Raw genomic sequence first — 26,897 nt, 5'->3', positions numbered from 1 at the left:
TGAGCAGAGTATATGTGTTTTTGAGGTCATACTACACTTCATAGACCACACGAGTTGGTTGGCTTCTAGCAGAACGCATCACCGATTCAAAACTGCTGTGTCTGATACACTAGCTAGCGTACCGTGATACGTATAGGTCCGATATAAGCGGTCTAGTTTACTGCAAATCTAGTCTTTGTCGTTCATGCGCTTTTCTGTTGCTCTTTATTCTCGCTGCTACATTGCTGTTCGCAGCTACACCTACGCAGGTCGTGGTGATCGTTTGGTGAGGAACGTAACAGCATCCTCGACTGCCATAATCTACACCGGATGAGGTGTTTTTGATCCGCTACGATGAGATGGATTGAACGTTCAACAGGTGGTGTGGAGACATCCTCTCTGTATTTGATTCTCAGGCCAGCTTCATGCTAATGAAGATTCATGTAAGAATGGAAATTTGGCATTGTAGAAGATATGGTTGAACAGACAGATCAAGGACCTGCATCTGCATGATGGGAACCACGGAGTTTTGACAGGTAGGTTGTGCTTACACAGTAGATAAGAGCCACACGCTCTACCGATTGAGCTACCCCGGCAGGTCTGATGATCAAGTTGTGTGACACAACTGGCTGCTGACATGATGGGGGCTGACCAGGAAGGTATATGAACGCTCAGAGCACAGGCAGCATGGACGTACTGGCTGGTGTGCAGGGTGTGGTTGCCTTCGGTCGGTCCTCGGTGAGATTGGTTATGGTCCGTCCAGGGATCCAGGAAGCGGAAAGGTCATGGGCCCGAGAGGCATGAGCGTCTCACCATCGAGACTCCGTATGAATGAGAAGAGGAAGAAGAAGAAGAAGAAGAAGAAGAAGAAGTAGAAGACCTACCGGGTTGGTTTCACAACCACAAGGTTGCAGGAGTTGCTCGCCTTCTCGAACATCTCGAGATTTCGTCCCTTGGAGACTCACTCGCTCGGCTGACGCCTTGCTTGCTCGCTTTCCACGGGTCTCAATCTCTCACTGTCCTTCGACCCCCTGAGAGGCAGGGGCTGTTGCGGTACCGACGTTGTCGGTTGATCAAGGTCCAGAAAATCGAGAGAAATGTGGTATCCAGCTCCAGCGAAAAACAGTTGCGCGGACCATGGATTTCAAGACCGAGATGCTAGATGTTCACAAGCGCTATGGAGCTCTAGGCAAGCTGCCTGAGTCGACATGTCCAAAGTGAGCTGGCATGTTCGAGGCGTACTGATAAACTCCGGAGCAAAGGAAGAATGGCAGAACATCAAGTCATAGCACAAGAGTACCAATATAGAGAGTAAGAGGCGTAAGACAGTCAACGGATAACATGTTTTGTCGTGCAAGAGAGGTGGACACGTTGATGCAGCGTTGATGGTGAGAGCGGAGATGCGGCGGAGGACGGAAGTTCGGCGATTGTGGTGCCAAGACGGGGGTAAAGGCGTCGTCATTCGCGGACAGCTATTCCAGTTCCAAGTTCGCGTGAAGCTGGCCCTCTCCTTGTAGATCTTGTCAACCACGCACACAATGAGGACGAGGATAGCGACATGGACAAGGCTGCTATGCCTGACCTTATCAGTAATAGCAGTCGCTGCCAAAAAAGATTCGCCCGACATCGAGCCAACATCGTTCAAATCGTTACCCGCCAACATCTTCTACTTTGACGATAGCGACACAGTTCTGGTCACCGACATCAAGCCTGGTATCGTCTATCGCTCGACCGACGCCGGTGTGAAGTGGAGGCAGATCAAGGAAATTGGGGAAGGCAAGATCGGAGAAGTCTTCTCTCACCCATACGACCCCAAGGCAGCCATTGCCATCGGAAACGACAAGACACACTGGATCACCAAGGATAGAGGAGAGTCATGGACCGAGTTCAAGACAAAGTATGAGGTTGCACCTGGACGTGCTTTGAGCTTCCACGCAGACGACCCGGACCGTATGATTATCGGCACTCTTGACTGTCACGGCTCTGTCTGGGGCGATTGCACTCCCAAGGTAATACCACTCTTATGACACTCGAGACGCGAAAAGCCTGACACGTGCATAGTCTTACTACACTCTCGACGGCTTCAAGGACATCGAACTGCTCCACGACAAGGCTGTCTCGTGCCTCTGGGCAAAGTCCACCGACCTGTTCACCACCGGCGACGACAAGCTGGACAAGGACCAAGTCCTCTGTGTAGTCGAAGGCAAATATTCGACATGGCAAAAGGACAACCGTCTGGTCATGTCCAGCGACTTCTTCGAAAAGCAAGAGGTCGAACCTACCATGTCTGAAGGCCGCACCGTCCCTGGTGTCGTCAACGTCGCCGCAGTCAAGGGCTACATCGCTGTTGCAGCAAAGTCTGAAGGAACCACCGAACTCGCCATGTACGTCACTGACGATGCGAAGACATGGCATCGCGCAGAGTTCGGCAAACACAAGCTGGAGGAGAATGCCTACACTCTCCTCGAATCCACAAATTACAGCATCCAAGTCGATCTCATGGCCTCGAGCATCACTTCGCCCATGGGTGCCCTGTTCACCAGTAACTCAAATGGTACATACTTCACCAAGAGCATCGAGCACACCAATCGCAACATTCAAGGATACGTCGACTTTGAGAAGATTCAGAACATCCAAGGCATTGTATTGGTCAATGTTGTTGACAATTGGCAAGAGTTGGAAAAAGACTTCATGGCCGACAAGAAGATCAAGTCAAAAATTAGTTTTGACGATGGAAGAGTCTGGCATGATTTGAAGGTCGGCAAGGAAGACTTACACCTCCACTCTGTCACTGATCAGCGCAACATCGGACGAGTCTTCTCCAGTCCAGCTCCCGGTATCGTTATGGGAATCGGAAACACTGGAAAGTACCTCAAGTCTTTCGAAGAGGGTGACACTTTCGTCTCGGATGATGCTGGTCTTACTTGGCGTCTTGCTTTGGAGGGCCCTCACCTTTACGAGATGGGAGATCAAGGTGCGATTCTCGTTGCCATCGAAGATACCGATACCAAAGAAATCAAGTGGAGTATCGACCACGGAAAGAAGTGGGATTCGGTCAAGCTGGACGACAAGATCAGGCCTATCGTTCTCCTGACCGTACCTGACTCCACAAGCCTGAAGTTCATTCTCGTGGCTTCCAAGGGAAGTGGCTCTAAGCTCGAGCACTTCACGTATTCTCTCGATTTCAATGGTCTGCACGAAGATAAGTGCAAAGACTCCGACTTTGAGAAATGGGCTGCACGAGTGGACGACGATGGCAAGCCCAGCTGTATCATGGGTCACAAGCAATTCTTCCGTAGACGCAAGGCCGACGCTGATTGCTTTGTCGATGTCGAGTTCAAGGACCCTCAGCCTGAGTACGAGGATTGCAAGTGCACAGACGCCGATTACGAGTGTGACTACAACTTCGAAAGATCCGAGGACGGCAAGGAGTGTGTCCCTTCCGGTTCTCTCAAGGCCCCTGAAGGTGCTTGCAAGAACCCCGAGGATGAGTACGATGGTAGCTCTGGATACCGCCTCATTCCTGGTAACACTTGCGACAAGAAGGATGGCGTGGCCAAAGACAAGCCCGTCAAGCGACCATGCAAAGATACTGCCGCAAAGCCACCCGCCTCTGGCAAGATCTCTCACGAGATCAAGAAGTTCAAGGGCGCCAAGTTCGCTGAGTACTACTACCTCGAGAAGGCCGCCTCTGCTTCTGGAGATGACGAAACAATCATTATGAGAACTGACAGACGCGAGGTATTCATTTCTCATGATGGTGGCAAGACTTGGGATGCAGTATTGCCTGATGAAGAAATTGTCTCAATCTATCCTCACCAGTACAACCAAGACACAGTCTATCTAATCACCCCGTCAAAGAAGGTGTTCTACTCTGCAAACCGCGGCTACAACATCCACCACTTTGAGGCCCCTGAAGAGCCGAACCAAGATCGTGTTCAAATTCTGAGCTTCCATCCCTCTCAGCCAGATTGGCTCATCTGGACCGGAGGGAAAGACTGCAAGGGGTTCGGTGAAGACTGCCACTCTGTCGCTCACGTCACCAAGAAGAACGGTGAAGATTGGACCACTCTACTCCGCTTTGTACGCAAGTGTCAATTCGTTGCCAGAGAAGATCGCAGTGGTAGTGACAGCATGGTTTTCTGCGAGCAGTACCAGGACGAAGACCCGTCCAAGCCTCTGCAGTTAATTTCCAGCGATGACTGGTATGAGCACAAGAAAGTCCACTTCGAAGATGTCATCAGCTTTGCAACCATGTCTGAGTTCATGGTCGTTGCTCTGAGAGACAAGGATGGCAAGACTCTGCGTGTGGACACCAGCATTGATGGCAAGACTTTCGCCAACGCTCAGTTCCCCAAGAACTTCAAGGTTCCCCACCAGCAGGCTTACACTGTACTTGACAGCTCAACTCATGCCATCTTCCTTCATGTCACTGTAAACAACAGAGAAGGTCAGGAGTACGGTTCTATCGTCAAGTCAAACAGCAACGGCACTTCGTATGTCATGAGTATCGGACAGGTCAACCGCAATACGCCTGGCTATGTCGACTTTGAAAAAATGCAAGGCCTTGAAGGTGTCGCTGTTGTCAACATTGTCTCCAATGTTGAAGAAGTTGATGGCGGCGCTTCAAAGAAGCTCAAGACTATGATCACTCACAATGATGGTGCCGAATGGGGTCTCATCACACCTCCCAAGAAGGACTCGGACAACAAGGACATTGACTGCAGTGGCGATCTCGAGAAATGCTCTCTCCACCTTCATGGATACACTGAGCGCAAAGACCCTCGCGATACGTACTCGTCACCATCTGCTGTTGGTTTGATGATGGCTGTGGGTAACGTTGGACCTAGCCTCGGCCCTTACAAGGAGGGTAATACCTTTATCACCCGTGATGGCGGTGTTGAATGGCACGAAGTCTTCAAGGGTACTTACATGTGGGAATACGGCGATCAAGGCTCGATCATCGTCATTGTTCAAGAAGGCGTACCGGTCGACACAGTCTACTATACTACCAACGAAGGTCAAAAGTGGATTGCCTACCAGTTCAGTGAATCCAAGGTTCTCGTCGACCACATCTCGACAGTCCCCTCCGATACCTCTCGCAACTTCATCCTGTGGGGCAAAGATGGCGGCTCTTCCGGCGGTCTTGTCACCGTCAACCTCGACTTCTCTGGTCTCACGGACCGCCAATGCAAACTCGACGAGAACGTTCCTGACGCTTCAGACTCGGACTACGATCTTTGGGAACCCAAACACCCTTTGTCGGACTCGAACTGCCTCTTCGGGCACATCGCCCAATACCACCGCAAGAAGCCCGAGGCTGATTGTTACAATGGTCCTGTCATCGATCGTCTGCACGCAATCTCTCAGAACTGCTCTTGCTCGCGTCAAGACTTTGAGTGTGATTACAACTATGAGCGTCAGAATGATGGTTCTTGTGCTTTGGTGCCTGGTACCCAACCCATCAATCCTCTCGAGTATTGTGCAGCAAACCCTGATCTAGACGAGTACTATGCTCCCACTGGATACCGACGCATTCCGCTCACCACTTGCTCTGGCGGCAAGGAGTTTGACAAGATCTCGGAGCCATACCCTTGCCCCAACCACGAAAAGCAATTCGAGAAGAAGCACGGCATCTCTGGAGCTGGTCTGTTCTTTGCCATCGTTATTCCCATCATGGCCGCCGCAGGAGTTGGCTACTACGTCTACAAAAACTACGACGGTCAATTCGGACGCATCCAACTTGGTGATACCGGAATGATGGGCAATGGTAACGGTGCTTTCGATTCCGAGCAAGTATGGATCAAGTATCCCGTCGCTGCACTTTCTGCCGTTGTGGCAGTCCTCGCCGCTGTACCTATGGTTATTGGTGGTCTCTTCCGCATGGCTAGCCAACGATTCGGCGGCGGTTCTGGCGGAGGATACTCAAGGCCTTATACCACCCGTAGCAGCTTCTCACGAGGCAGGGGTGACTACTCTCATGTCGATGCTGATGAGGGCGAATTGCTTGGCGATGAGAGCGACGAAGAGGTGTAGAAGATATACTATAGCTGGAGAAGGAGTTTCAGTTGGATGTAACATGAACTGTAGATTAGGTATTCAAGTGATGCATTACTATATCAATATCAATATCATATTTAGTCAGTCCTCGTATTTTCATCAGAAATTGAGCCTGTGTGAAGTTGGGTTGATTTGTTGTCGCTCTGCAAGAGCGCCTATCAGGTCTTGTGCATCTATCAAGGTCAGCATGCTGGCGAATACTATGCAATGATCAGAATTACGCATACTTATCAGTAGCCATCCGCTATCTCCACGGAAAGCTGTAGCCATGACGTTGAAGCTTGAATAAACAAAGCCAGTTGCATGCATGTGCGGTTCAACAAACACGACAAGATACGGATATCGCCCAAGATGTCGCAGCTCATTCCTCTTGAGTATTGTTCCAAGGACGACTGTACTTGGCAATATCGACCCAGACCTGAGACAAGATGAGCTCGGCTACTATTCTCAAGGAAGATGAGAGTCAGCATTTCTCGCCGTACAGAGCGGATGGAAAGTTGGTAAGCCAGAAGATTGTTGTCGCGATAGTGAAATGAGATAGCTGACAAGTCGCAGTATGGCTTCGTCTGTATCGTGACGGGCGCGACACAAGCCATTGGTAAGGCCGTCGTACATGAGTTGGCAGGTAAGCTCTCCTTCGACGTGCAGCACAAGCGATCAAGGCTAATACAACCATGGTAGCTCACGGCGCCGCCTGCATCTACGCCTGCTCCGACCTGCCTTCTGATCCATACCAAGAACTCGCCGACGAAGTCAACAAGCTCTGGCCCAACACAAAAGTCATCGGCTACCCTTACGGCCTGAAAGAGGAGGATACATTGACCCTGATCGACGATGTGTTGAACTCTTGGGGTCGGTGAGTGCATCCCATCCTCAACTATACCTCTTTCTCCAAACACGTCTCTGACTTTGCAACACCCAGTCTCGACGTCTACGTGACATCTTCCGGCCTCCTCGGCCCCGCCTCAATCACCCAAACCGCACCAGCAGACCTCTACAAGACCTTTGAAACAAACAGCATGGCTCCCTTTTTCGCCCTCAAATACGCACCTCCCGCTATGGCAAAGACGACACCTAAAGGCAATTACCCAAATGCCGCTCCCAAGGATGTCGCATATGGCAGTATCATTGTCGTTTCTTCAGTCGCAAGCACCTACGGCGGCTGTTGGGGCCCAGCATTCACCATGTCCTCGCACGCCGCCCTCGGTGTCGTGCATTCAGGTGTGGCGGTGCTGAAGGGTAGTAACGTCCGCATCAATGCCATTTCCCCTGGTCAAATCGATGTGGGTGTGAGTTTGCAAGGTATGGATATGAGAGGGTTGAGCAATCAATTGCCGCCGTCCGATTTACAGACCGAAGAAGTCAGAAGAAAGATCATTGGCTTGGAGAGGGCGGGGACTGCAAAGGAGGTTGCGAGGGTGGCGGGGTTTTTGGCCAGTGGGTTCAGTAGTTATGTTACTGGAGCAAACATGGTCGTTGATGGAGGCGCAAGCGTGATGAATCCGCTTACTGTTCCTATCTAGAGAGATTTTCTTGTTTTGAGATATCTATGAGTATAGATTTCTCAGAGAAGTAACTTTGGTTATAGGCGGGTTCTCCAGTCTTCGTCTCTAAGCGATTACACAATTGCACCATCATCCGTGCAATAAAGTGATACCAGTAAAGGTGGTACACATGTATCAATTAGCTTAGTAGCTAGTACTTAATTAGTTGAGTATAGCAGATTGTTAGACTATATAACGGAGAATTACATAAGAAATGTAAGCAAGCTATGTATCCTTATGGCTTTTATGATCTAGCTTAGCTAACGGTCGATGTCGAGGACGACACGGTAGAAGATTCGGGAGTCTCCCCGTCGGATGTAACGGGCCTTTAACAGGAATCGGGTGCGATAAAGCCAGTCAGATCCGTCACGTTGGTGCCCAAGCCCGGGCCCGAGGCTGTGAACTGGCTCTCAAAGGGCACTCCATTATTACCGAACACATTCCTTAGAGGATAGCTAAAGCCTGCCACCATCGTGATGTTCACACATGTGACTTTCCCGGTGCCAGTACCAAACCAATACTCTATGGTGTAGGCCGCATTCCTGGGTGTTGACGCATCCGAAGAATCACCGCATGGGAACGCTGACGAACTGCCGACATAGAAGTCGTCTCTGTTATCGGCATAGCGGTCGCAGAATTGGTAGCTGCCAGAAGTTTGCGGGACAAAATAACCAGTGGATACCAGGGTGAAGTTGTTAGGATCAACACTTATGCCACCTATGTTTTGCTGGTAATTCTCATAATAGTTTCGACCATTTACCTGAATAGCATCTTGTCCTTGAGGTGGGTAAACAGCAGCCAGACTGAGCGTATCAATACTTCCAGAGCCCCTTGGGATCGTGCCAAGATAGTAATCGGGACCTAAAGTGCCTTCAGGAGCCCCGAAACTGTCTGCACCGTTGAGTGGATTGGAGTAGTATCGAAGGCGAAGATTTCCAGTATCGCATGTCCCGGGCGCGAAGTAGCAGGCACCAGATGGAGGAGGCGTGAACACTGTCACGGGCACTGTGCCTCCGGCTTCGGTTGGCGTACCTGTTGATGTTGAAAGGGTAGATCCCCCATAGGGAGTTGTAGTCGTAGAATAAGCAGTGACGACAGGAGGCGTGTAGATGGTCACGGGTACTGGATCACCTGAGGATGTCGGTGTACCAGTGATCGTATATGTCTCACTGGCTGTCCCGACAGTTGTTACAGTTGTATAAACTGTACTTGACAAGGGGGTGCCGATAACCACGGTACCAGAGACGGTGCCAGACGGAGGAATTGTACTAGTAAACGCGGGCTGACCGGGCTCCAATGTTGTGGTTGAAGAGACATATCCAGTCTCAGCACTTGGGGTCCCGACGATCACGGTACCCGAGACGGTTCCAGAAGGAGATATCGTACTAGTAAAGCCGGGTTGACCAGGAGTCAATGTCGTGGTGGAAGATACGTATCCTGTTGCAGGAATAATGGGATCCGCTGCGTAGATGCACCTAGCGCCGTCGTTGTTTCCGGAGACGGCTGCATTTGTGACGCGACTGGGGGTTCCTGATGGAATAGGAAAGCTGTAAACAGCTCCCCCGTTGTTGGAGGTACCGTACAAGACATTCCCGGAAGATGCATAGAGCGCACCGAATTGATTACCATTTCCGTCGATATCTCCATAGGTCTGTAGGTAAGTCCACGTATGGTCTGCCATGCTCCATCTGACGAGCGTAGCGTTGCTACCCTTTGAGATACCAAAAAGGTAATTACCTTGGCCAGGCAAGTACGACCAATCAATTGGTCCTAGAACCGGGCCGCCTCTGAAAGCCGAAGTACCGCTTGCAACGACTTGACCATATGTCGCTGAGCCGGGACGTAGATCGATTTGTGCCCAATTGGTACCAAAGCTGTTGATCCAGAATTGACCATTTGTGTCTATGTCTCCCGAAGTCCAGACGTTTCCGTTTGAGTTGACAGGCGCCGCAATCTTAGCAATAACTGTAGAAGCTCCGGTAGAGTCAATGCGAAGAATCGTCGTCGAGTTTTGTATGGCGTACAGGTAGTTGTCAAGAACGTTATATCCCATCGAATTTATCGTGCCTGTTAAGGGTCCTACCGAATTAGAAATCAGAGTTTGAACACCAGTGGTAAGATTCAGCCGGTAGAGGGTCCTTTCCTGTATCAAGTATCCTCCAGCATCACAAGGAAGTGGGGCTGTCGCGCCAGGAGTCTCAACAACAGTCACTGGCGTCTGTCCACCTGACTCGGTGGGCGTACCAGTGATGGTATAAGGTGTTCTGACAGAGCTAGTGATTGTTGTGGTGAATGTTCCAGGCGCGCTGGTAGGTGTATAGACCGAGACCGGGGTACTTCCCCCAACAGTACTAGGACTACCGGTGACAGTATATGGAGTGCTAGCGGTTCCAGGCACCGTTGTTGTGAAAAGGCCTGGCGCAGTCACACCAACGACTATGGTACCAGAAACTGACCCTGATGGCGGGACGGTACTTGTGTACGCCGGGGACCCTGGAGGCAAGGTGGTGGATGATGTGACAAACTCGGTGNGGTGCTGCGAGAAGATGAGTGTGATTGTTCTTGAGTTCGGAGAAATAAGATCATACCTTGTAGAAGTAGTATAGATCGAGCCGCTGCATAGATACACGACAGGCTGTATATCAATGACAACTGTCTGAGCAACCGAAAAACTGCTCAGAGCTACTGCAAAAGCAACCTGCCACATCTTTGAGGCAAGCTGCATGGTGAGTAAGTTTATTGTTTGTGATTGTACTCATGTCAGGGAGCATCGAGACGATCCTTATATAATCTGATATCCTGCCGAACAAAGCTGCAGTAATACCATAGGCTTGATGCCTCAAACATCCCCAGAACCCGAATCGTTCCCAATCAATCGTGGCTGGCGGTGGATTGGGAACGCTGATATTGGAGGAGTTGATCTGCCATGGCTCTAGCGTAGGATCAGAGTGTTGTCTGAGATGTGCAGCGAGGTCTGATCCACATGAAATTCCTACTTCGGGATACAGACAGTGTCGGTCCCATGATTGGTCATGAGGTTCCTCAGCGGCCGTTTGGGAGTGGGATCTTGGAAAATTGGGTCAAGGTGATACATTTCATAGGATCAGCACAAAGTCGTAAGACCGAGGACCTCTAAGGCATTGAGTGACCCAGCGGTGTTGAAAGGGTGAGATTGGCACTCTTTCTGCATGTTGATCTGTTTCAGAAAACGTGCGGGAAGAGTGACTCGAATCTGTCTGACCTGCCAGGGCCATTCTTGCAACGGTCTTAGCAGAAGCCTGTTCTACACAGGATGCAGATCCAATGGCGAGTTTGGGAACTTGAACGTTGTAAAGGATTGTACTGCGAATCTCGTAGCGGCGCATATTTGAGCGTTTGTTCAGGACATATTAAATATCATATCACCCGTGACTTTACCACGCTGAGCTATCTTTGCCTTTCTCACACTCTCACATCATGAAGTCTACAGTTACTTCCGTGGGTATTTTGCTCTACCTCGCTCGAGCAAGTCAAGCACTTCTCAGTGGCAATGGCACAGTCACAGTCACGTCATTTTTGCCTGCGATTACTGTCTCGAGCTGTCCACCTTCTGGCATAGCGCCTTCCCAGGTTGCCCCTGTCAGTTCCTCGGGCATGGCAAACACTCCAGTCTATACCACGGTTCTCACTCAGCCATGCCCAAGTGGCTTCGTCCCTGTAACCTACACAGTCACAGGCCAGCCTACCAATGTTCCACCAGGCTTCACCACCGGTGTTGCGGTCGTGAACAGCAAAACGGAACTTGTCACCTACCCTACCGCTTCTGCATCGGAATATATGCAATCGAGCTACATCTCCACTATTAGCACTGGAGGTGGTGTTGCCAGTGGGAACTCTGGATCTGGTACGACCGCCGTAACCCCTTCTGCTGTTGGAGGGAATGCTGGGTTGGGTAGCTCTCAAGGTGGCCCACTCGGCGCCGCAAACGGCGGTCCGGGACCAGCAAGCAGTCACGGCATCGCTGCGTCCAATGCTGGTTCCCCTTCAGCTATCAGCAGTGGTGCGACCGTTCCATCTGGGGCGGCTGGCTCAGGTGTGGACGTATCGAGTGCTGGTGGCTCACCCACCACGCAACCTAAGGCATCGTCCAACAGTACTATGCCAGCGTCGACGTCAAGCATGGCAGTCTTCACTGGTGGCGCCAGCACAGGTCGTGTTTCCGTCAGCAATGTAGGGCCCATATTGGCCGTGCTATTTGCTGGAGCTGTCTTGATCTAGAGCGAAGGGCGAAGAGAAGGCGTGCGTCGCGTGGTGGAGGAGCTGAGTTTCTGGTGGCGTTTGGCGGTTATATTGTAATTAGCCCTGTAGTGTTAGTTGCAACTCCAACGAAGTCACGTTCACAGTTTTTCACTGTTGGTCCCTTACTCACATAGTCTGCTGTGGCGTTGAGAAAGCGAGACGTAATTCTTGGAGGATGTGGAAGAGAGTCTTCCTTGTCAGAAAGGTGCGAGCGGAGCGTCTCCTGGCCGTCCTGGCGGTGCCAGTGCCAACCTTGTCAGGGCAGACAGTAATAGAACGTCAATTTCCTCGGAAGGATTTCTGCTTCTTCTGAGAGCAGGATTCTCCGATGCGTTTCTGGAGCCCGCTCCGTCCTATAGGACAGCGTCTCCGGGAAAGGAACAATTGCGTTTGGCCATTAAAGTTGGCACTTACGCCATGCATCGCTGATGTCTCCGCATATTGGGTGAGCGTGTTGGGACGCGATCCCGCAAGGATACCAGGTTCACTTTCCGAGCCAAACGTTCCTCAACGACGATGATGAGTCCAAGAACTGGGAGTCCCAGTCCAGCAACATCTGCGACATGGTCCCTGAGTGCTGACTACAGTGAGCGTTCAGTATCATGACTCGCTGGGTTATATCCAGAGCGTTGGCTACATCAGGCATAGCGGCAGCTCCTCCTTGCCTCGAGTCGAGTACAGTCAGAGGGTAGACGGCGATGATCATCCTGATATCTGAAGGATGTTGGTTTAGCTTCGCCGCCACGGTCGTCAATCATCCGAAAACATCAAAAAGCTCCAGCTTGGCTCAACCTTACTATCGTAGGTGTATGTCAGGTGATCCAGATGAAGCCTAGCACGGTCGGTGACTGAACATCTCAGAACGTGGTCGTCGCTTGTACGCCAGTTCAAGATTAGAGTGTTTTCTAGGATGACGGTTGTAGGGCTTTCCCCTGCAGGCGTTGAAAAAGTTTGGAGCTCGGCGCCATCGATACCTCTGGTGGATAGGCATAGAATGAGTACGACGAGAGGTTCACTAAGTCGCGCCCGTTGCAGTGCTGTTTGGAGCAATACACTGTTAGTAGGACCGGCAACATGTTGATACCGCACGTGATGCGATTGATAAGGACCAGTTTTTCAGCTCAATATGCCATTCTCAATGAGGCCGAAGATCTTCCAAGGATTGATGACCGTTGCAGGAAAGCTTATTCCAATTAAAGTTGACTAAAGCACCAGGATCAGCGCCAGTGTTTATAAACATTGCTAACGCGCGAACATCCCTCGTCGACAGATACATGGATGTCACTTGTAGCATTACTATGATACCGAGGTTAGGCTCGAAAAGTGGCCGGTATAGGCAGGTAGGATGCTGGGGAAGCCCTACAATACTGTGCAGATTGGAGCTTGCCTTTCTAGCCCTCTCTGGTAGCGAATTGCGAGCCACAGCTGATGCACCCGCTACGCGATCCATCCTATAAGTGAGGTAATTCGTGTTGCTGGATCGGCCGTGAATAATGGCACACCCGCGAGTGTCGAACATAGCTGCAAGGGCAACGACGACCTCGACTTGAAGAGAGCTTACCCAACGCCAGTATCACTCTACGAACCCAATGCAAAACTTCCTTCACGCTCGCAGGCTAGGAACGAAGGGATTATTGCCACGATTACGTCAAACATCAGTGGAAGTTAGCAGCAGGCGTACACTACGTTGCCCTAACGAGTATACATCGCGGCGAAATTCTCGGAATAAGCAGACACATGGAGAAGCTACACTTCTTGACCCCTCGTACGCTTTGGCCATATCGGCCCGACACCGGGGTCCCCATCCATCGGTATTAGATTCTTCTTTGCAGAGTCCGTGATGTCGTGTCAGGGACTGTAGGATTCTGTAGGTTCGTAGACCGGCAACAGGTGTGACTGTCTTGAGAGTAGCAATTACCTACGAGGCTCGATAAGTCTGTCTCGCAAAGCCACCAAGCTCCGTATCGGGATCGTTCCCAACTTTCTTGACTCCTTGCATGGCAGGGATTTTCGAAGGATTCCATGGGAATTATGCCATCCAAGACATGGTGATTCCTTGTCCCGCATACAGAAGTCGAGAGCTGCCGATCTACCTCTCGAAAGGAGTGTAGATCCTGGAGACCATGGCTTATTGGCGTTGCCTCCCGGCAGCCTTGGGTCGCGAGATCTGTGCACCCCGCAGTAAACCAAGATACGCTGAACGTTGGGCTAAGTTCCCTATAAGGTGAACGCGTTCTGAGACAGTCTGCCGGTTGGTCGTCCCGAAAATCGAGGTTGGCTGCCAAACCTTCAGCGGTAAGGGCCCGGCAGCAAAATTTATCTCCCCGATCAACCTTATCCATGATGATCATATGGTGAAGTTCGATAAGCTTGTCTCTGGGAGCCCTGGATAGTCCGTAGGCGTGGTAAAGAGCCTCATAGGAAAGACCTTTAACAGATTCCCGCATTACCTCCACCGCACCGTGGACCATCAGATCACCGGTGATACACACCAAGCACAAAACATGGAAAATACCTCTCAATTCGTATCTATGGCCTGGTCAGAGACGATCCCGAGCATCATACCTGGGACAACGCAATATCAGACAATCAGTTCATCATCTGTGAATCCGTCAAATCCATATCGTAAGTTGTTGCGAAAAAATGAGTCTTTGATATTTGAAGTGTATTGCTAATATCAGACTCAGTATACTCCGGGACTTCCCAATCATCACAAGCCGAATATTCAGAAATAACCGTGGAACAACCCTTGGTATTCCCAACTTATGATCCTAACAACGAATTTGCAGTGGGGACCTCGCAGAATTCGGCAGATTGTGTGGACCATGCGATCTACTCCAGCCCACCGAGCACTGCATCAATGCAGCCATTGTTCTATGTACATGATGAAGCTGTTTTTCCCGCGGATCCAAGTCAATACAGCAATCAAGACATCACTCAGCCAACATTTAGTCGTACACGACGTGAACCAGCTTCCCGCACGCTGACCAGCCACGATCTGACCTCCGCGTCGAGTCATTGGACCATCAATACTGTCGCCAATCGAACATGCTTTGAACATGGTTGCGAAGGGCGAGTGTTCTCGTCCAGAAGCAATCTCCGGCGCCATCAACGAGAAAAGGCCCAACAAGCACGACTATTAGAATGTCCGGTATGCCACGCAAGGTTCTACAGACTCTGGACCAGAGATCAACACTTGATTTTGGGAAGGTGCCGAAGGTTCTGGTCTCAAGACCGGCAATATCAAGCACCACAACGCTACGAGAGAGCGACGGTGTCGCAGTGGCTGGGAATGGGTGTGATAGCGTGATTCTCGGTGTTTGTTCATGATAACGATTTGCATATACAATCACTGCTTCGGGGCTGAGTCGCCTCAATCAATATGCTGGAAATCTGGAATCATAGTTCTGCCTAGCTTTGCTGGTGACCACCTCGTGCTGTTTCTGGTGTATAGGGTGATCACCAGTAATCCATTCATTCGCCATGCTGATGGTCTCGTCTTGGCACAATGGGCCCACCGGATCAGCCAATTTCTTGAATGTCCATGATTTTGGTCGAGGTCTCCACCCAAGCACCCGCCACTAAACAGTGCAGTAGTTCGAACATCATTCTTGGCACCAGTCACTGGCCAGGAACTGTACCTGCAGCTGAACGATTGTCGCAGGCGTTACGGACATGGACATTTATTGCACTGTCCTGTTGGTCAGAAAACGGATCCAGTAGTCTGAGAATAGCCAAAGCACCGTCGTGATAGCTGTAGGAAATGGAAAAGGGGCGACTTGACGGGCGAAGCGTTGGGTGGAGATACTTTCTAACGTGTGCATATGCTCGGACGACACCTCGTATCCTTCTCATATCCGAGTACTTATTATGATTTATCACCTCTTCTAGGCAAAGACTCAAGAATCCTCGAGCGTTTGCTTGACGGTCGATCCGAAGAGTCAGGCAGGGCATGGATCCCAGTGGTCAAACTCAGTGGTATTGAGACCGCCGCATAGTATGCACGAGCAATGAGACATGTGTTGTCGGAGGAGTCTACAAGGCGTCGGACTCAAGGTATTGGATTGTGACGGAGTCGGTGAAGGCAGGAGAAGGGATCGGCCGAGTAGCTTTGGAATGTCGCAGAGCACTTCCACTGCAGGTTGACTAAACGCGTCTAATATGGCCATGATGCGTATTTCATACTACCACAGAGCCGATTTTGAGGGGTGTGCAGGACTCTGGATGATTTGGTCTACCATGCCGGGTGTTGCCGTCCCCTTTATGCGGCTCTATTGATGAGGCTCTGTGTGTGAGGCTCTGGCGAATGACAAATCTGTCGTCCGAGCCTTCCAGCGCGCAACTCTCATGCTGACCAGACTCCATATAGATCAGTATCGATGCTAATCGTCTTCGTCTTCACTCAAGTTGTCCGGGGCTGGCTCATCAAAAGGCAAGATTGCGCTGGTGACTGCGCCTGGCACATCTGGAGGGGCGTGGTCGCTAGGATCGGTGGGTAATAAGACTTGACTACTTTGTGTCAGTTCCCTCGGGATTCGGCATCACGACGGAGTGGATTCCAACGAGGAAGGACAAAGTTGTTACCGTAGACTATGTCATGCCACTGAGCTCACGTCTACTATGGTGCTTAGTCGTAATCCCATCCAAAGTGCGAGAAGGTTAATAGTCATTCCACGAGCAGAGCTCCTAAGGTATGCTTAGGTGGGATCGCAGCGCCACGAATTGAGCGTGCATCTGCTCACTCCTCTGAATCACATCATCCTTTGTACATCACTGATCAGGTGGCTTCGATACTCGACCCAAGTTCTTCTATAGCTGCGTGTGTCTCGACTACTCATCAAGAGTTTTGCGCAATGTCTGGTCATGCTTGATCTGAGCCCAACGACCAGTCCCATTGGTCGTCCCAGTCATGACGCTAAGTGGAGAAGAAAGCGGTACAAGTGCACGAAGTTTTCCTAAGCCATCGAGATACCTGAAGAGAGTTCGATAAGACCTCGACAGATGTCGGCAAGAACACAATGTATCTGTGCTCTCTCTTAGATAGTCCAAGTCAGTGGAAGACAAGGAGGGAAGACGTTTTCCAATGATCAATATTGCCATTAGTCACAACGTTCCAGAAACCAGAAAAGTGTCAGCAGGCACTTAGGACAGAGGTATCGATCGGGAGATGTATTTTGAGCTCGGAACCAAGACTGAGCTCGGTCGGGGTGCCGAGTTCGGTGAAGAGCCCGAGTGAGGAGGAGAAAAACTGGACTCACTTCGAGTCTGGCTTGTCGCAGCGGCTCGATGCAGACTTGCCTCTTGTCACTCCAGCCCTCTCGCATTCTTCCCTACATTTTGGACCGGTCACAGAAGTCAAACCTCTCCAACGATCGAGTGATAGCTCTGCAGATGGTCACGAGTCCTGTAGTCGACTACTCAGGTCTGAAATCTTGATTATCACGGAACAGAGCTATGGTATTGTGGCTGTGAAATTTTTTACACGATTACTTCAATGTATCCTCCAGCTCCTTACGTGATCGACCCGTCTTTATGTGCACACAGACGACTATTATTCTTGCTTTGCTCCAAGTCGACGCTTGGCACCATTGCGCCGCACAGATTCCCAAAAGCCAGAAACATCACACTGTAAATCGACTATGTTTCAGACATGGTCAACTGGTGGCATTTGAGAGTGGTAGTCTATTCGACATCATGAACAAATCCTCCGATAAGATGACTGATTCTTCTTTGTTTGACCCTCCTTGTCTCGTATGTAAACTAAGCGTGTAGTTGTGCCAGGGTTGTATCCCCACCACAGACCAAGACTAACGTCACGTTCTCTCAAAGATGACTATGCGATAGTAGATTGTAGGCTCCAGCAGATCGATCCCCACTATAACCACGACTAAAAAGTTTCTTGTATGTTCTCGCTCGCTGAACTCCTTTTCCCGGCCATGTCAAGAAGTTTCTCTATGCTAAGCCCATTACTCCTAACCAGATCTCTAATGTTGTTGTTAAATACAGATCTGAATAGCCGCATGCTTTGCTCTCTTTCGATACAACTGATGCTACTGCAGCTGACCTGGAAGGCCTTGCCAATTTCGATAGCGAAGACCACGCGCGCTCATTGCGCACTCGCAATGACGAAGGTGCTATAGGACGAAAGCTTCTGTCCATCGCCGAGGAGCTCAACGGTAAGAAGCCCTGAGTACAGGATTCATCCTGACGAAAAGGGCAAGGAATTGTATGCTTCTGAATCAAGCAATGACGTTGACGCTCATACTGCCATGCTTCCCTCCACGAAGCAGGACGTAAGATCGGCCACGATAGCGGTCGCATCGAAGTCCAGTCTACTTAGAGGTTCGAGAAAACACAGGAGATCCGCCCCAAATTTAGCTCCCAATTTGTAGTGTTCACTTGGTCACAGTGTGCTTCAACGGCACCAACAAACTTGCCATGGCGAACAGCATTAAGCTCATGTTCATTTGGTCATGACATCACAAGCTTTCAATCTACTGCGATGGCCTCAGCCTGGAAAAACATACCGCCCTGGCAAGAGTCTGTGTGTTTGATGAGGAGATGCGATATAAATCGCACGAGCCGTGCCGTGCTTGTATACAGTGCTCGGATAGGGAAGTGGGCGAAGCAAGGGCTGATGGACGAGTGGGGTTGAAGTATTGTCCTCTCAACTGATTGTCATGGTAAATGGCGCAAATGATGGTACTCTAAGCACAAAGGAGCGGGAATAATGCGCATCAAGTGTGACATAGCTGTAAGTGAGAGGCATACAAAGCGATCTCGCTTATACACTTGAGAGACATGAGCTAGAATTGAGGGCTGCCTAGGGGTATAAACACGCCTGTGACCAACACAGCTTCAAACCACTCTATGAACCTCCAGATCGGTTCTATGCAATTGTCATGGAGAGGGTTGTGGATTCTGGGGCCGTGGAGTCGGAGGTGGTGTAGTCTAGGCTTGTGGAGTCTGAGGTCTTACACCAGGTCCCAGATGCAACAGATCCTCCTCATTCGTAACTTTTCTACCATCAACACCCCTGAACTTCTGCTCCAACTCTGCAAATTTCTTATTATCAATCAAGCCCTTGTAACCTCTAACCACATCATCGACCTCTCCAGGACTGAGTTGATTGTAGTCCACGACTTCTCGTTTCGAGTTGAATGATCTGAGCACGCCATCGATGCCTAGATGGTGGAAGCCTTCGTTGGAGGGTGATTTACGGACAGAAGCCATGACTTTGTGCATGGCGGCGCGATGAGGTGCTGGCTAGTTCAAGGTTAGTTCATCGCTGATGTAGAAGGAAAGATGCAGACTTGCGTCTTACCACACAGGAAGACATATTTAGGGAAAGATACCTTTGCTAGACAAAGGAGGCTTGGAGTGGACTGAATGAAGGGTGGGAAAGCATTTGAGGTAAAGGAAATGTATATGGTCGTATGTCTCGTGAAGACCGAGGTCACGAGATGGAGTTAGCTAGACGCCTAGATCCTTCGACACACTTTTTCGCCGCATGACCTTTGAAACATGATCAACACGCACGAGAATTCCATGCTGTTGTCGAGTGTGTACTCGCGATGAAGCCATTGGCTGTCGGCGCCAGGTATATAAGATCTTAGCGCGAGCAAAAGCCAATGCGACGATTAAAGCGATATTAACGCCTTAAGCTACCTCAAGTTTTCATGTCGTGCGATCTAATCTACGTTTGTGCAGGAATGTGGCGTCATTGTTGTCTATTAAGGTCTTTTAACAATGTTAGTCCCGTAAACTTAGAAGGTCATCCTACTAGGTTTACGGGCTTGTAGGTTAGTACTAGATGTTCATTATTAATAGCATTATTATATTGCCCTTAGGTCTTGTAGGATTTTAGCTATAGCCTAGTACCCTAGACAATGCTAAATTAATCTTTCTCTTAAAGGGGGAAATTGTACTAGCAAAAGAGCGACTTAAGCGAGCTAGTTATACTTATAATATTAAGCTAGTTAGTTAGGAGATAGCGAAGAAGGTCTTCCTAGGCTAGAAACTCTAGGTTCTTATGCTCTAGAATATCTTCTTCTAGAACGCCTATCTTAATGCCTTAATAGCACTATATTTACTATAGCTTAAACTAGCATCTCTTTCTAGTTACGAGCATTACTTCTATATTCTAATTATTGTCCTCTATAAGGTTACGATATAGGTTTAGGTAGAAAATCATTAGTGCATAATATAGTAATTTATTAATAGTATAAGAAACTATAAACTACTATTAATCTATATAAAATCGAGCTAGTAAAGAAGGTAGGGATATATGCTACCTACTAAGCTTAATTATGTTAAACTATAGCGCTCGATCATTTTAGTAAAGATAACTACGTTACTAAGTATTTATCTAACGACCTTTAGGTCTATTAGAGTCTTAGGTCTTAAGAGGTAAGATAGACAATAATTAACTAAGTAACTTATCGTACCTGCTCGCTATAATATAGCTAGTCCTCTCTACAATAATAGTATAAGTAGCTACTTATATCTAATTAAGTTAGATCTACCTTAATATAAAATTCTTAACTAGTATAAAAAGCATTTGCTAGATCTTTTAGAAACTCGACATTTTATATACTATTAAGCTATACTACATTACTATAGTATAGGTATATATCTACTATTAGTTTACGAAATAGTAATCTATATAGGGTATCTCTATATACTTAGTCTACTATCGAACCTAATAGATACTAATACTTTCTAACTTTACCTAACGTATTAATTAAGTATATAATAGAATCAAGAATAGCGTCTCTAAAGTGTTTATCTTAAACTATCTCTCTATAAATGTACATATTAACTAGTAGATAAAGCTTATTATTTATATATTTAATCTCTTCTATACTTAGGTAGCTTAAGATCCTTCTTTTATATAGCTAGTAAACGTATAGGTAGATAACTATAAGATCATTATCTAGAAGAGGAATATAATACTTATGTCCTTCCTAGTAAAGGTAATACATATATATAGCTATTCTACTAAGACAAATTTAGTAGTACCTCTATACTAACTATTCTTATATATAAAAATTACTAATTAATAACTAAGTAGGGTAGCTTACTACCTCGATTCTATAGCTTTCTATTCTCTATAATACCTATTACTATAGCAATTAGAGCTCTTAATTTAGCTATATAGTTAGATCTAAGGCGTAATAATATAGTAAGCTATTAGCTAAACTTTTAAAGCCTCCTAGGTAATATCCTATGTTTTTTAGAGCTCTTAACTACCTTAGCATTATAGTAATATTAGAGTATAATAAGGACTTTATATAGGCTATATTCTATAATAACTATACTACTATAACTATCTAGAAGGTCTTCTCTTATACTCCTAAAAGTACTATTTAATAGCTTAAAGTTAACTTTAACTACTTTTAAGTTAGAACTATACGTAAACTAGACTCTATAAAGGAGTAGAGAGATAGACCTAAGAAAATTATACTATTAATATATAGATAGTTAATTAATCTACTCTCCTTCTATAATAATCTATAGGAAGAGAAACTAGTATTTAAATATAGTATAAGTTTAATCTTACTATTAATAGGTTAACTTTTAGTAAATTATATAAGGATAAGTCCTTCTTAAGTAAGGTTAATACTTATATTATAAGCTAAAGAGACGCTATCTAGGAGGGTATATATTAAGAGTAGCTAGCTAAGCTTTTATATAAGAGTATTATAACTAGTATTATTAATAATCCTATAGATATATTACTCTATCTAGATAAGTTAGTAGTATATAAAAAGGTACTATTTAGAAGGAAGTTATAGTCTAATATTAGGTTACCTACATTTATAAGGTTAGAGCTATTATATAAGACTTAATACTTAGTACTACAAGCACTTAATATTAATAGATATTTACCTAGGTCTACCCTAGTAGTTAAGGGTACTATAATATAAGAGATCTTTAAGTACCTAGTTAGAGATAGTAATCTTACCTTATATTATAGTTAGCTATCTAGTTATACCTAACTATAATCCCTAGCTACTAGGGTAACCTTAACCTTAGCTAGCTACTTACTAAGTAGCTATATAGAGTTACTAAGACTACTTACTACCTTCTAAAACTCTTCTTTATTACCTCTTTATCTCTTTATCTATGTCTTATTATATAGCTTAGATATTATAATATAGTAGTTAAAGTAATAGATATAGTAAGAGGAAGTTAGGTAATATAAAGAAGGCGTAATATAAAGACTTCTATACTATAATAGTAGTTAATGAACTTAATTATAATATACGTATTAGTTCTACCCCTTAATAACTATTCTCTCTAGAGCTCTAGCTTCTAATTACTAGGCGATACTATTTAACTAGTTATAAGCCTAGGTTTATAAGAGCTTAAAGGAATATAAGTAGTATAAAACTTATACTAGGATTGCGCCTAACCTAAAATAGTAGCTATAAATTACTCTCGCATAAGAGGACCTATAGTTAGCCTACTCTAGTATCTTTAGAAGAAGACTACTAAACCTAATAGTACTTAGACACTATTATAAGTCGACGGATAGACTTACCCTAAACCTAACGGTCAAATACGAAATAGACGACGCTAAAATATAGAGAGGTAGGCTAGTAACTACCCTTACTAGAGAAAACTAGGAACTATAGTTCCTAAATATAAAGAGATAGCTATATAGTAAGGACTACTAGAAAGCAATTAATACACCTAAAAGTAAGCATAAAGTAGCTTTTACTAAAATTAACAATATAGCTTTATACTAGATTAATAAATGTATCTTAGAAGACGATTAGATGCATTACATTAATATAGCTAATTTAAAGACACTTTAGGACTAGTTATAAGCTAGATATAAGAAGACTCTACCTATTTAGAGAAGACTACTTATAGAATCGTTCTACTCCTTCTAGAAGGACTAAAACTAGACGATTTAAGATACGTAGCTATACCTTTAATAGCTAGGACGAAAGATTATAAGCTTAGACCTAACTAATGCAAATCTAGGTAAGTGTTATAGCTAACTATCTAGGATAAGATAATAAGTTATAGGGTTAGACTCGTAAAGCGGAGTATTAAGCGAAGTAAAGTAGGTAGTATATATAGTAGTATATACTAAAGGGACTATTAGAATAACTAATTAAGTTAAACGTAGGACTACCTAAGGTTATCCTACCTACCTATATACTTAATAGATAATAAGTATATGCATATTACTCTATATACTCTATTATGCTCTATAGAATAGAGTAGTAGAGTATAGTAGAGTAGATAGCATATTATGTAGAGTGCTCTATTCCGCTAAGGTATAGGGAACAATAGAGTAGGCTACGCGACCCTATTATTAGTAGGATCGTAATAGTAAGCCTAAAGCTAGGATTTAAAAGCTACTTATAAGTCTTCTAGAGGAGTACGATATAACTATAAACGCTATCGACGTATAAAGTCATCTAGATCTAGAAGATATCCTTACACTTTTAGAGAACTTTAAAGTAAAGTTAAACTTAAAGACGACCTTATATACTTATCTTATAAGGAATAGATAGGGCCTTATTAAATGTTATCTTTATAAGAAGGATTACTTTATTAAGGACTATCTATCTCTTCTAGCTACCTAATAAGCTATAAGAGATAATTAAAGATAGAAACAGTCTTTCTAGTCCTCCTACTAAGAACCTATAATTACTATAAAAGACCTAGAAGTAGTAGTTACTAGGGTTTTTATATAGATTATAGAAGATAAGGCTAAGGTCTAAACTAAAGTTATAAGAAAAGAGAGAGCCTATAAAGTAGAGGAAACCTCTACTATTAGCTCTATAACTTTAAAGTTACCTACTTCTATCTTATTTAATAATTAAGTATCTTATAGAGTTACCTACCTTTTAAAGGATGTTATAAGTAAGAATCCCTTCTAATAGTACATAGATAGTTATACTAGTTTATATATAACTAATAAAAGCAACTATTTTAGAGGACCATTAATTTAAATTAGGAGGAGGTATATCTAGGTTAAAGGTAGGATCCTATACTTAGATTCTATAGTAATAGCTATACTAGCTAACTACATAGGAAGGGAATTAGAGTTATAATAGACGCTCTTTATACTAGGACTTAGTATAAACCTACTATTAGTAAGAAACCTCTATCTCTAGAAGAGGCTAAGTAGAAAGTTTAACTCTAACTCTATAATAATAGTTAATGCTAGTAGAAATGTAGTAGTGCATAGCAAAATATAATATAGAGTATATAGTATTTCTAACGTCTATCTAGAAAGACTATCTAAACAACTTAGCACTATAATGCTAGCTATAGATAATACTACTATATATGTATTTAACGCTATCGTTTCTCCTTAGGAAGAGGAATTAAGCTTAAAGGCATAGGAGGAGTATTAACTCTAGTATAGATGAATTGCGTATCTAGGACCTAAGAAGATTAGGAACTTATGTAAAGTTACTACCCTAGAGAAGCTAGTCTAGGTAGTACCTAACTATTAGTATATCGTCTACTTAGTTATAAACATTAGAAATAAGAGAGGTATAATAAGTAAGAGAAAGGAGGGAATCCTTAAACTTATCTACATTAATACCTATAGTTAGATACTAGAATCTTATAAAGGATATATCTACTTCATTTTAGTTATTAATAACTTCTTAAGGAAGACCTAGATCTTTCCTATAAGGGTAAAGTTAGATGTAGCTCCTATTCTAAACTAATGGAAAAAGGAAGTTAAAACTATAATAGATCTAAAGATCCTAGTAGTAAGGTCTAATAATGCACTAGAACTAGAGAACCTCTTTAGATCCTAGAGACAAGAATTAGGTGTATAATACGAGTTAACTATCTACTATATATTAAGTTAAAATGGACTAGTTAAAAGATTATACTAGACAATTTAGAATAGTACTAGAGCTATACTAAAAGATATAAATCTACTAGTAGAGCTATAGGTTAAAGCTATATAAGTAGACGTCTATATTAGGAATAGAGTCTTAAATGGCCTAATTATTAATAGAGTATAAGTTAGCCTAGAAGAAGCGTTTACTAGGATTAAACCATCTATTAATTATTTAAGAGTTTAGGGCTATTAAGTAGATTTGTAATAAATCTAGACTCTCTACTATAAGGTACTAGGAGAGATAAGTTTATAGATAGAGGTAGACACTATATGTTCCTTAGATACGTTAAAGGGACTATAAAGTAGTAGCTCTTTTAGGCCCTAGACATAAGGAAAGTAATTAAATTATATAGAGTAGACTTCTTTAAGAATAAGTAAGGAGGAGACCTATAACTAGGTATTCCTAGACGAGCTATACTAAATATAGCTCCCCTAAGAAATCTAAGAGGCTAGCTACCCTTATAATAGACTCCTATAATAGATATAACAACCGTTCTACTAGTTATAACTACTACATTAAGGAAAACTAAACTATAAGTTAAGATCCTAGCATTCCTAGAGTATAAAAGATATCTCTATTAGGACTTTATATAAGGATCTAGATAGCTATAACTAGAAAATGGCGCTAACTTATAGGAGGAGCACAATTTAGAGCTATTAGAAGAAAGTAATGTTAAGTCTTAGGAGGAGCTATAACTATCTTTACTAGTACTAGCTATAATAATAATACTAATAGCTATAACTAGAGGAAGAAAGGTTCTTTCTTATATTAAAATCCCCTAAGTATTAAAGAGGATAAGAGAAGAGTATAGTATACTAGAAGGATAGCCTAATTTTAAGTTATATAAGGTAATGCTAGTAATTAACCTTCTAAGTCTAGGAATTAACTTAGAAGATAATAATTAACTTAACATCCTATACTATACTTTTATAGTAGTATTCTTAGTAAAGAAAGAAGTACTAATTCTAAAGTTATATTAAGCTACAACTAATAATCCTATATAGGGACTATTATAGTAAGAAGCGTTTAGGCTTAAAATAGATGCCTTATAGGTAAACAGGACTTTTAAAATTACTAAGCTACCTATAGGGGCAAATATTATTATAAGTAGATAGGTACTTACTATAAGACATAACCTAGATAGCTTATTATAAAAGCTAAAGGCACGCCTTATTATAAGAGAGTTTACCTAGAAATTTAGAGTAGATTTCGACTATACCTTTACGCCTACTCTCTACTATAATATACTATAGGTATTCTTTACAATTATTATAATAGAGGATCTTAAGTACTATACTATCGATATTAATAATGCCTTTACTAAGTTAACATTAAAGGAGGAGATTTATATAGTAGCACTACCTAGAATAAATATCCTACTAGGTTATATACTAAAAGTACTAAGATTACTCTATAGCCCAAAATAAGCTATAAGAGATTAGAACTAGAGCTATATAGAATCGTTATAGAAGATAGGGTTTATCTAAATAGACGCTAACCTATACCTTTTAAGACATCTAGAGAAAGAAATCCTTATTCTAGTCTATATTAATAATATCCTAATTAGAGCTAAATAGATAAATAACATTAACTAGTTTAAGAAACACTTTAAAGAGATCTATAAGATTAAAGACCTAGGAGAAGTAAGTAAGATCCTAGGAGTTTAAGTTATCTATAATAGAAAGAATAGAATGATTACCCTAGATTAGTCTTACTATACTAAGGATCTTCTATTAAGGCATAGAATAGATAAGGAAAAGGCTAATCTAATTAGTATTCTACTAAATAGATATAATCTATTAAAACTAGCTAGTCTATAAGATAAGAGAGTAGACTAGAAGGAGTATTAAAAGATTATTAGTAGCCTTATCTACCTAGTAATTCTAACGAGACCTAACATTGCATTTATAATTAGAAGGCTAAGCTAATATCTATTAGATCTATTAGAAGGGCACTTTAAACTTTTGAAATCCCTTATAAGGTACCTACGTTTAATAATAGACCTTAGCCTAGAATTTAATGTAGAAGGCATATAATAACTTGTTAGCTACTCTAATCTAGACTACGTAGTAGACAAGATAGACAAGATATCTATTTTAGGAAGTGTATTTATAATAGGTAACTACCCTATTAGCTAGTCTAGTAAAAA

The 26,897-nt window shown here is 44.5% G+C and overlaps 6 protein-coding genes across 6 annotated transcripts; 4 read left to right on the top strand and 2 right to left on the bottom strand.

Moving 5' to 3' along the window:
- The first annotated feature begins 1,486 nt into the window (after positions 1 to 1,486).
- On the top strand, positions 1,487 to 6,131 carry M438DRAFT_405078 (Oligoxyloglucan reducing end-specific cellobiohydrolase). The gene is made up of 2 exons (XM_029909763.1): positions 1,487 to 1,988; positions 2,041 to 6,131. The coding sequence occupies exons 1-2, from the start codon at positions 1,518 to 1,520 to the stop codon at positions 6,013 to 6,015; spliced, it is 4,446 nt and encodes a 1,481-aa protein (XP_029760884.1). The 5' UTR covers positions 1,487 to 1,517; the 3' UTR covers positions 6,016 to 6,131.
- A 336-nt stretch (positions 6,132 to 6,467) lies between these two features.
- Positions 6,468 to 7,562, top strand: M438DRAFT_273003 (NAD(P)-binding protein; the record flags this gene model as incomplete). Its single annotated transcript, XM_029900597.1, has 4 exons — positions 6,468 to 6,539; positions 6,595 to 6,664; positions 6,721 to 6,895; positions 6,962 to 7,562. 4 exons carry the CDS (start codon positions 6,468 to 6,470, stop codon positions 7,560 to 7,562), a joined length of 918 nt encoding a protein of 305 aa, XP_029760883.1.
- A 349-nt stretch (positions 7,563 to 7,911) lies between these two features.
- Positions 7,912 to 10,948, bottom strand: M438DRAFT_334557 (uncharacterized protein; the record flags this gene model as incomplete). The annotated part of the gene is made up of 2 exons (XM_029903723.1): positions 7,912 to 10,076; positions 10,825 to 10,948. 2 exons carry the CDS (start codon positions 10,946 to 10,948, stop codon positions 7,912 to 7,914), a joined length of 2,289 nt encoding a protein of 762 aa, XP_029760882.1.
- Positions 10,949 to 11,013: 65 nt separating this feature from the next.
- M438DRAFT_344955 (uncharacterized protein) lies at positions 11,014 to 11,972 on the top strand (the record flags this gene model as incomplete). The annotated part of the gene is made up of 1 exon (XM_029905337.1): positions 11,014 to 11,972. A coding segment is annotated over exon 1 (796 nt), but the record flags the coding sequence as incomplete, so codon positions are not given.
- A 2,184-nt stretch (positions 11,973 to 14,156) lies between these two features.
- M438DRAFT_405075 (uncharacterized protein) lies at positions 14,157 to 15,430 on the top strand. The gene is made up of 2 exons (XM_029909762.1): positions 14,157 to 14,486; positions 14,549 to 15,430. Exons 1-2 carry the CDS (start codon positions 14,366 to 14,368, stop codon positions 15,169 to 15,171), a joined length of 744 nt encoding a protein of 247 aa, XP_029760880.1. The 5' UTR covers positions 14,157 to 14,365; the 3' UTR covers positions 15,172 to 15,430.
- A 3,293-nt stretch (positions 15,431 to 18,723) lies between these two features.
- Positions 18,724 to 19,129, bottom strand: M438DRAFT_344953 (uncharacterized protein). Its single transcript, XM_029905336.1, has one exon. It carries the CDS (start codon positions 19,104 to 19,106, stop codon positions 18,813 to 18,815), a length of 294 nt encoding a protein of 97 aa, XP_029760879.1. The 5' UTR covers positions 19,107 to 19,129; the 3' UTR covers positions 18,724 to 18,812.
- Between the last annotated feature and the right edge of the window lie 7,768 nt (positions 19,130 to 26,897).

This window comes from Aureobasidium pullulans (genome assembly GCF_000721785.1).
Source record: "Aureobasidium pullulans EXF-150 unplaced genomic scaffold scaffold_8, whole genome shotgun sequence".
In the NCBI taxonomy this organism is placed as follows: Eukaryota; Fungi; Ascomycota; class Dothideomycetes; order Dothideales; family Saccotheciaceae; genus Aureobasidium; species Aureobasidium pullulans.
The sequence above is the reverse complement of the archived record's forward strand: the minus strand, read 5'-3'. Positions and strand labels throughout refer to the sequence as shown.